We start from the raw sequence: 10,351 nt of genomic DNA, 5'->3' as shown, positions 1-10,351 counted from the left end.
CAATAGAGTAAAGCCAGCCTGGGATGTGATCCAAAGACTCAAATGTTTGGTGGTGTTTTCCTAAAGCACTGCCTGTTTTTCTAAACTGATCAGTTTTCAGAGTAGTAGGGCATAGAATTATAGAGTTGTTAGGAACCTTTGACTTTGATTTCTATCTTTGGTTTGTTTGTTTGTGACTGAGTCTTGCTCTGTCGCCCAGGCTGGAATGCAGTGGCACGATCTCTGCTCAATGCAACCTCCGCCTCCTGGGTTCAAGCGATTCTCCTGCCTCAGCCTCCCAAGTAGCTGGGATTACATGCACGTGCCACCACGCCCAGCTCATTTTTGTATTTTAGTAGAGACGGGGTTTCACATTGTTGGCCATGGCCAGGCTGGTCTCAAACTCCTGACCTCAAGTGATCCGCCCACCTCGACCTCCCAAAGTGCTGGGATTACAGGCATGAGCAACCACGCCTGGCCCTGTCTATTTTTGTTTGTTTTGTTTTGTTTGTATTTTAAATACCTTTGACTTCTAATGTGAAAATACTCTATATGATCTCAGAGCGGTGTATGAACTTTGGAATACTTTATGATAGAACCTCTAGCTCATAAAGCAGCCCATTAACTTAGCCTGTAGTCTATTTATTGTACTAAAATGAAGTTACATAAAGCTGTATGGTTTTTACAACAGATTAACATACTTAAACAGTTTTGTTTTGTTTTGTGGTAGGGTCTCACTCTGTTGCCCAGGCTGGAGTGCAGTGGCGCAATCACGGGTCACTGCAACCTCCACCTCCCAGGCTCAAATCATCCTCCCACTTCAGCCTACCAAGTAACTGGGACCACAGGTGTGCTCCATCATGCCTGGCTAGTTTTTTTGCAATTTTAGTAGAGATGGAGTTTTGCCACATTACCCATGTTGTTCTGGAACTTGTGAGCTCAAAGCAATCCACCTGCCTAGGTCTCCCAAAATGCTAGGATTACAGGCATAAGCCACCATGCCTGGCCCCTAAACAGTTTTTTAATTCAGCTGTTGCATTATCTGCATTAAACTGGGCAAAATATACAGTAATAACTCTTTTTCATTGTTGAGGCCAAAATTATAATTCTGATGGACCAGTTATTTTGAGGTTGCTGCTGGTGGTTAGGTGGCAATATTTTGGTGAGTCTGTATCTTTCTTAGGTCTTTCTAATTTCTATAGCCTTAAAATAAATGAGTACCTACTGTAATAAACTATTACAACTTTTTGTCAGTGGTGGAAAACTTCACTGTCTAGACTACTTTTTCTAAAGTGGTTATGAACTACTTGTTATGAACCATAAACCAGTAAATCTTATATTAGCTGCTTCATAGACATTGCTGATATTTGTTTATCATGAAATGGTTATTCTAGATACTAACTTGTAGTTTCCTGGGGAGCTGCAAAATGATTCTGCACAAAAAGCAGTTTTTACTAACTTGTAATCAGAGAATACTCTTTGGAGGAATTTAAATTGGGAGTTTTGTAAAGAAAAACTTAGATGGCTTTCTTAATTTTTTCTTAAAGGATGGGTCATCAGTTAAGGAAGTTGAAACCTACCACCGGACACGTGCTTTAAGATCTTTGAGAAAAGATGCACAGAATTCTTCAGATTCTAGTTTTGAGAAGAATGTGGAAATAACGGAGCAACTTGCTAATGGCAGGCATTTTACAAGGTAATACAGGATGGTTGAACACTAATTCAAAATAGTTTTAAAGCAGTAATTTAGGATTTGCTTTAATTTTTGAAGTGTATTTTTGACTGGTCATCAAGGTTCCAGGGCTATAAAATGTAGTTTATTTGAAAATAAATGATCACAAGTGAGTATTACTAAATTAAAAAATTAATATGTGGCCAGGCGCAGTGACTCACACCTGTAATCCCAGCACTTTGGGAGACCGAGGCAGGCAGATCACGAGGTCAGGAGTTTGAGACCAGCCAGGCCAATATGGTGAAACCCCATCTCTACTAAAAGTAAAATTTTAAAAAATTAGCTGGGCATGGTGGTGTGCACCTGAGGTCCTAGCTACTCGGGAGGCTGAGGCAGAAGAATCGCTTGAACCCGGGAGGCAGAGATTGCAGTGAGCCAAGATCGTGCCACTGTACTCTAGCCTGGGTGACAAAGCAAGACTCCATCTCCAAAAAAAAAAAAAAAAAAAATGTACACATTCATGCTTTTATTATTCAAAGATGATACCTGTGATACGTATGAGTACAGCTAACAAGGTTAGCTGACGTAGGATCAGTTCTCAGGTATTTGAGTGTCTAAAGAGACCTTTTGTGACTATAACTTAGCTTGTGGTTTATGGCTCCGCTTCATAGTCTATACAAAGCCTTCATTCATAATCGTAGTTCTGTTCCTGATTGCTTGCCATAAAGTTTCTTATCAATTCTGAGTCATTTATGAATTTCTATGTGTTGGTGTATTTCTAAAGCAGTCTGTACGTACAGTTTTTTGGTTTTGTTTTTAGTCTAATGAGGTGGCATGAAACCCATTTTAAACTCAAGAAATCAATTTTAATGGATTAGGTAGTTTGGCTAAATTCATGGAACTGGAGTATCTTTGGTTCAGGGCGAAAAGCCCCAATTAGAGTAAAATTTGTTTGATGAAATAATTGTTTTGGCTGGGCACCGTGGCTCACACCTGTAATCCTACCACTTTGGGAGGCCAAGGCAGAAGGATCACTTCAGTTGGGGAGTTTGATACCAGCCTGGGCAACATAACGAGACCCTATCTCTACAAAAAATAAAAATAAAAAAATTATCTGGGCATGGTGGCGCACACCTGTAGTCCCAGCTACTGTGGAGGCTGAGGCAGGAGGATCACTTGAGCTGGGGAGGTCAAGGCTGCAGTGAGCTATAATCATGCCACTGAGAGTGAGACCCTGTTTCAAAAAAAAAAAAGAAAGAATCGTTTTTACGTTACTTCTTCTCATAAATAAACAATTTGTAATGACTTAGAAGACTGAAATCCTCCTGCTCTTAAATGGAATTTTGATTCTTTTTTTTTTTTTTTTGAGACAGAGTCTTGCTCTGTCGCCCGTGCTGGAATGTAGTGGCATGATCTCAGCTTACTGCAACCTCCGCCTCCCAGGTTCAAGCGATCCTCTTGCATCAGCCCACCTAGTAACTGGGATTATAGGCACGCACCACCATGTCCAGCTAATTTTTGTATTTTTAGTAGAGATGGGGTTTCGCCATGTTGGCCAGGCTGGTCTCGAACTCCTGACCTCAGGTGATCCACCCACCTCAGCCTCCCAAAGTGCTGGGATTACAGGCGTGAGCTACTGCGCTCGGCCTGGAATTTTGATTCTCTTATTTTGTATACCATATTTTCTAGATAAGCAAGGTTATGCCCTTTTGAGTTTTTAATTTTTTTCTCAGCTATTTCATCATTCTTTTAATACATATTTTTTAATTTGCATCTTATTTCATCCGTTATTTATAGAGTGTTTTATACTATATTTAATGAAATCCATAGTATCAGCAATTAAAACATATGACAATATTTATGGGACACTAAAAAAGAAAAAACACTGACAGTGAACTGTGAGGTGCCGTCAGTAAGACACATTCCAATTTCAGAGATGTTAAAATGGGGAGAAATGTACAACTTTTAGAATCGATGAAGTACAATATAAACCAGCCTGATATTTCTGAAATTTGAAGTCTTAAGGTTTATTCTTCTGGGTTAAGGTAGTGGTCCATTAACTGTCTCTGAGAACTTAAAATTGTTTTTGACAATCTGAAGAAAAAAATAAACATTTTAGGCTCCCTAAATTGTTACCTTATAGAGAATTGCCATAAAATTTGAGGCCATACATTTGTGTTTACAGTTGAATTGGCACCAAGTAGTACTACTTTAGTTATCTTAGATTAATGAGATAAGAACAGAATCAGACCTGAATACATAAGTGATGCGTCTGCTTCTGTATGAAAGGCAATATGATGTCATAGCATGACATACTATTTAAATGAATGTTTGGCACATTTCCAGTAAAGAGAAGTGGATGAGTTGCCCCATCGTGGTACACAGCAGTATATAACGCAAATATGATACACAACATGCCAAATTCGAGAGAAACTGATAGCAGTCAATACCACATTCATACACCAAATGGTTATTTCATTTTAGCAAAACCCCTTATTACATTAATATTTATTGATGGTTTTATAGTTTTATTTGTATAAAACTTATAGATGAATTTCTGTTTAGTTTGGTTTACATAGTCATACAAACAAATTAATGTTGGAAGTCCTGTTTTTACCTTTAAAAGGATCTGTACATTATTCAAGTTTATAAAACATTGTTTGGCTTTATGTTAGAAAGGTCTTAAGGGAGTATAATAAAATAAATGCTTTCAATCTGGATTTAAAGAGGAATGACTTGATATTTTTAATTAGATTACTTCTAAAATATATTGAATTTCTGTCCTTTTTATTAATTCTGTTTTTCTTTTTGAGAATATTGCCTTGCTCTGTCACCCAGGCTGGAGTGTAGTGGCATGATCATGGCTCACAGTAGCCTAAAACCCCCAGGCTCAAGTGATCCAGTGGTCCTCCTGCCTCAGCCTCTGAGTAGCTGGGATTACAGGCATGCCCTACCACACCCAGCTAATTTTTGTATTTTTAGGAGAGATAGGATTTCACCATGTTGGCCAGACTGGTGTAGAACTCCTGACCTCAAGTGATCTGCCTGCCTTAGCCTCCAGAAGTGCTGGGATTACAGGCGTGAGCCACCATGCCCTGCCTCATTTTTAAATTTTTTTTTTTTTTTGAGACAGAGTCTCGCTCTGTCGCCCAGGCTGGAGTGCAGTGGCGCGATCTCGGCTCACTGCAAGCTCTACCTCCCGGGTTCACGCCATTCTCCTGCCTCAGCGTCTCCGAGTAGCTGGGACTACAGGTGCCTGCCACCACGCCCGGCTAATTTTTTGTATTTTTAGTAGAGACGGGGTTTCACCGTGGTCTCGATCTCCTGACCTTATGATCCGCCCGCCTCGGCCTCCCAAAGTGCTAGGATTACAAGCGTGAGCCATCGCGCCCGGCCTTAAATTTTTTGTAGAGATGGAGTCTCACCATGTTACCCAGGCTTGTCTTGAACTTTTTTGGACTCAAGCAGTCCCTCTGCCTCAGCCTCCCAAAGTGCTGGGATTACAGGTGCTAGCCACTGTGCCTGGCCATATTAATTATTTCTTAATAACAGCTTTATTGAGATATAATTTATACACCATACAGTTCACAGTTCTAAAGTGTACAGTTCCATGGTGTGTGTGTGTGTGTGTGTGTGTGCGCGTGTGTGTGTATTTTTTTTTGAGTTGGAGTCTCCCACTGTTGACCAGACTGGAGTGCAGTCTTGGCTCACAGCAACCTCTGCCTCCCAGGTTCAAGCAGTTCTCCTAACTCAGCCTCCAGTGTAGCTGGGATTACAGTCATGTGCCACCATGCCCAGCTTTTTTTTTTTAGACAGAGTTTTGCTCTTGTCTCCCAGGCTGGAGTGCAATGGCACAATCTCGGCTCACTGCAACCTCCGCCTCCCAGGTCCAAGAGATTCTCCTCCCCCAGCCTCCCTAGTAGCTGGGATTACAGGCGACCACCACCACATCCAGCTAATTTTTGTGTTTTTAGTATAGACAGGGTTAGACCATGTTGGTCAGGCTGGTCTCAAACTCCTGACCTGAGGCGATCTGCCTGTCTAGGCCTCCCAGAGTGTTGGGATTACAGGCATGAGCTACTGCACCCAGCCTATTTTTTTTTTTTTTTTTTTTTTTTTTTTGAGATGGAGTCTTGCTCTGTCGCCCAGGCTGGAATGCAGTGGCTCAATTTCGGCTCACTGCCACCTCCGCCTCCCAGGTTCAAGCAGTTCTCTGCCTCAGCCTCCCGAGTAGCTGGGATTACAGATGCCCGCCACCACGCCTGGCCAATTTTTGTATTAGTAGAGACAGGGGGTTTCGCCATCTTGGCCAGGCTGGTCTTGAACTCTTGACCTTGTGATCCACCCGCCTGAGCCTCCCAAAGTGCTGGGATTACAGGCGTGAGCCACTGTGCCCAGCCACTAATTTTTGTATTTTTAGTAGATACGGAGTTTCACCATGTTGGCCAGGCTGGTCTTGAACTCCTGACCTCAGGTGATTCACCCGTCTTGACCTCCCAAAATGCTGGAATTACAGGCGTGAGCCACCGTGGCCGGCTCAGTACTTCTTATTATTGAATAAGAGTCAATTGTATTGATATACCATGTTTTGTTTATTCATTCATTGGTTGGTGAGCCTTTGGATTGTCTACTATTTGGCCATTATGAATAATAATATGAATGTAGATATACACATTTTTATGTGAAGGTGTAGGTGTCAGTCCTTTTGGGTATACACCTGGGAGTGGAATTGCTGAGTCAAATAGTAACACTAACATTTTGAGGAAGTAGCATACTTTTCCAAAACATTTGCAGCATTTTACATTCCTACCAGCAACGTATAAGGGTCTCTACATCCTCACCAACACTTGTCATAGTCTGCCTTTTTGGTGTTCTCCATTTTAACAGGTGTGAAGTATCTCACTGTGGTTCTGATTTACCTTTCCCTGATGGCTAATAATGTTGAGCATCATTTTATGTGCTTATTGGCCATTTGTATGTCTTCTGTCAAGAAGATTTCCTGTACAAAAATCCTCTCCCTACATTCAGGTCATTATTACAAATAGTGATGATTATTTTACGTAATGGTAACATCAGTATCTGTTTGCATAAGGCATATATAAAAGAGCCTACAGTATTTCTGAGTCCTTTTTCATAACTTTTCCTGTTTCTTTTTCACTGTTGTCAGCATGCCTGACTATAGAAATCTCTTTATTTCCTTCCTTTCCATTCTTTTTTTTTACTCTGTTTTCAATCTACTTGAGGCTCAAAGACCAGAGGATCAAGATTGTTAGAAAAAGACAGAAAGATAAGAGTAACTGTGTCATGAGGGCAGGATCTACATACTTACTTACTTGATCCTGGGGTTTTGTTTGTTTGTTTGTTTGTTTGTTTGTTTGTTTTTTGAGACGGAGTCTTGCTCTTTCGCCCAGGCCAGACTGCAGTGGCACTATCTCGGCTCACTGCAAGCTCTGCCTCCTGGGTTCATGCCATTCTCCTGCCTCAGCCTCCCGAGTAGCTGGGACTATAGGCGCCCGCCACCGCGCCCGGCTAATTTTTTGTATTTTTAGTAGAGACGGGGTTTCACCATATTGGCCAGGATGGTCTCGATCTCCTGACCTCGTGATCCACCCACCTCAGCCTCCCAAAGTGCTGAGATTACAGGCGTGCGCCACCGTGCCCAGCCCATAATCCTGCGGTTCTTAACTGGAGTCCAGTGATTATGTATAGTCTTCGCAGAGGGTATGCAAAACCTCTGAAGTAATGTTTAAACTTGTGTATACCATAGCTTTCATCAGATTTGCAGCGGTTGACAAAGTCCAGCTGCATATTTTTGTAAATAATTTCCTTGGAACACTGCCATGCCCATTCATTTTGTATGTGGCTCCTTTCACCCTGTGATGTTAGGTAGCTGTGACAGAGAAGACTGTATGGCTTACAGGCTTAAAATATTTAGTGCATAGCAATTGAAGGAAAAGTTTACCAACCCTTGGAAGGTTGCTTTCCTCCTGCAGGCAAAAAGAAGGCAGCAGGGGTGGGTGGTTCAGAAAAATAATGCTTTAGTCATTCTTTTTCTAGCATCTGAAAGGGGCCTGGTTATAAAATGTATAGACCTACATGGTATGAAGGGAGGAGCTCCTTTATGAGAAAAGTCTGTGAGCCTTTGAAGAAACTAAGCCTTTACCTGTAGGTGGACTACTCAAGTTTGTTTGTTTGTTTTTGAGATGGACCCCGTGCTCTGTCACCCAGGCTGGAATGTAGTGGTACAATCTCAGCTCATTGCAGCCACTGCCTCCCAGGTTCAGGTGATTCTCCTGCCTCAGCTCTTGAGTAGGTGGGACTACAGCAGGCACCTGACTGGTTTTGGTTTTTTGTTTTTTTTTTTTTCTAGTAGAGATGGGGTTTCACCATGTTGGCCAGACTGGTCTTGAACTCTTGGCCTCCCAAAGTGCTGGGATTACAGGCATGAGCCACTGTGCCCAGCCAAAAGTTTTTATTTTCTTCTTAATTCTTACCTGTCTTCCAAGAGAGATGAGGAATTAATGATGACTTACTTTGTTAATGAGAATATATAAGTTAACTCATCTGGGAAAGATGGTTTTATTTTAAGTTGTAATATTTGAAATTCCACATATAAACCAGCCCACTTGCAAATAGCATGATACATAGCTTGATTAACAAATGCAGCCTAAGGATGGAATATTGAGTCACTAAAAACAAATTAATGGCACATACTGTTTTGCTTAGTAGATTTTTTTTTTTTTTTTTTTGAGGCGGGGTGTCACTCTGTCACCCAGGCTGGAGTGCAGTGGTGCAATCTCGGCTCACTGCAAGCTCCACCTCCTGGGTTCACGCCATTCTCCTGCCTCAGCCTCCTGAGTACCTGGGACTACAGGCGCCCGCCACCACGCCCAGCTAATTTTTTTGTATTTTTAGTAGAGACGGGGTTTCACCCTGTTAGCCAAGATGGTCTCGATTTCCTGACCTCGTGATCCGCCAGTCTCGGCCTCCCAAAGTGCTGAGATTACAGGTGTAAACTACCGTGCCTGGCCTATTTTTTTCAGTATATTTTAAGTTTTTAGGTATCTTAGTATTTGTTCTCCAGGCTGATTTAACTTTTTGTCTTGTTTGTAGTATTATGGAATATAAGAAATACAGTTATGTCAGTTATAGCCAGGTATGGTGGCTCATGCCTATAATCCTAGCACTTTGGGAGGCTAAGGTGGGAGAACTGCTTGAGGCCAGGAGTTCAAGACCAACCTGGACAAAAAAGCAAGACCCCCCCTCATCTCTACAAAAAATGTTAAAAGTTAGCTGGATGTAGTGAGGTGTGTAGTTCTACCTTCTGGGGAGGCTGAGGTGGGAGGTATTGCTTGAGCCCAGCAGTTTGAGGCTGTAGTGAGTCATGATTGTGCCACTGCACTCCTGTTGGACGACGGAGTGCGATCCCATCTAAATAAATAAAAATAAAGTTATGTCAATTATTTTGAATTAATCTAATTTTTTAAAATATAGGCAGTTGGCCAGACAGCAGGCTGATAAAAAAAAAGAAGAGCGCAGAGAAGGTAAGTACTGTTAAAGGCATTTCAAATCTTAAAATGTGTAATTAATATTCTGTTTACAGGTTTCTTGAGGTACATACAATAAATTTTACATGTTTAAAGTGTATAATTTGTTAGGTTTTAACATAAGTATATGCCATGAAGCCATCACCACAAGATAGTGAAGGTAATTATTACCCCCAAAAACTTCCCCAGGCCCTTTTGTAATTCCTCCTGGCTCTTCTAGCTTCTCTCCTCACTCTTTGACACTACTCCCCACCAGATTCCTGAGCAAATAATTTCATTGGAACATAGCCGTGACCATTCATTTTAGAATCTGTTCTCTGTTATTATAGCTTCGTTTGTATTATCTAGAGTTTTATATAAATGGAATCATACAGTATTTATTCTTTGTTTGGCTTCTTGCACTCATCATAATTGCTTTGAGAATCCATGTGGTCACTTTGTTGCTGAGTAGTATTCCATTATATGGATATACCACAATTTATCTCTTCACCTTTTGGTGGACTTGGGTTGTTTCTCGTTTGGGGTTATCACAAAGCTGATTTGAACATTCATGTACAAGTCTTTGTATTACATATCTTTCTTCTTCTCCTGGGAGTAGGTGGGCTCCATCTTATGGTAGGTATATGTTTTAACTTTATTTTTGTTTTCTAATGTTTTTAAGAAAGCTAAGTTTAAGATATTGTAATTTTGTTACATGAAAGTATTGCTTTTCAATTGTTCATTTTAGAATTGTTTTATAAATACTATTACTTCAAATGTTTCTATTTATTTTTATGTATGCATTTGTGAAGACAAAGTGATTCCAGTTACTCGGTCATTGAGGGCTAGAAACATCGTTCAAAGTACGGAACACTTACATGAAGATAATGGTGATGTTGAAGTGCGTCGAAGTTGTAGGATTAGAAGTCGTTATAGTGGTGTAAACCAGTCCATGCTGTTTGACAAACTTATAACTAAGTAAGTAAAAATTCCTTAGATCAAGATGATTTATCTGTCAGAGACATTTTGCTGGGGAAGAATCATGGATTTCAACCAGCCCAAACATTTAATGCATTCCACTACAAAAAGCATAGAGGAGAATGATTATCAGAGATCTTTGTGACAATTCTGTATATGTCTCTATTCTTGGAAAGAAATTTTATAATATTTTTAT

The 10,351-nt window shown here is 40.8% G+C and overlaps 1 protein-coding gene across 2 annotated transcripts in view; it reads left to right on the top strand.

Moving 5' to 3' along the window:
- Positions 1 to 10,351, top strand: part of ATAD2 (ATPase family AAA domain containing 2) — a 78,275-nt gene that overhangs the window by 17,157 nt on the left and 50,767 nt on the right. Inside the window, exons 1-3 of one of the 2 annotated variants that reach the window (XM_032760366.2) lie at positions 1,507 to 1,675; positions 9,146 to 9,195; positions 9,990 to 10,155. In XM_032760366.2, the coding sequence (XP_032616257.1) occupies positions 10,130 to 10,155 (26 nt within the window). In that variant the 5' untranslated portion in view covers positions 1,507 to 1,675; positions 9,146 to 9,195; positions 9,990 to 10,129. Of the gene's footprint in view, positions 1 to 1,506; positions 1,676 to 9,145; positions 9,196 to 9,989; positions 10,156 to 10,351 lie in introns of those variants that run through there. The other variant, XM_032760367.2, reaches the window with a different exon arrangement.

This window comes from Hylobates moloch, unplaced genomic scaffold (assembly GCF_009828535.3).
Source record: "Hylobates moloch isolate HMO894 unplaced genomic scaffold, HMol_V3 SCAFFOLD_9, whole genome shotgun sequence".
NCBI lineage: Eukaryota > Metazoa > Chordata > Mammalia > Primates > Hylobatidae > Hylobates > Hylobates moloch.
The sequence above is the reverse complement of the archived record's forward strand: the minus strand, read 5'-3'. Positions and strand labels throughout refer to the sequence as shown.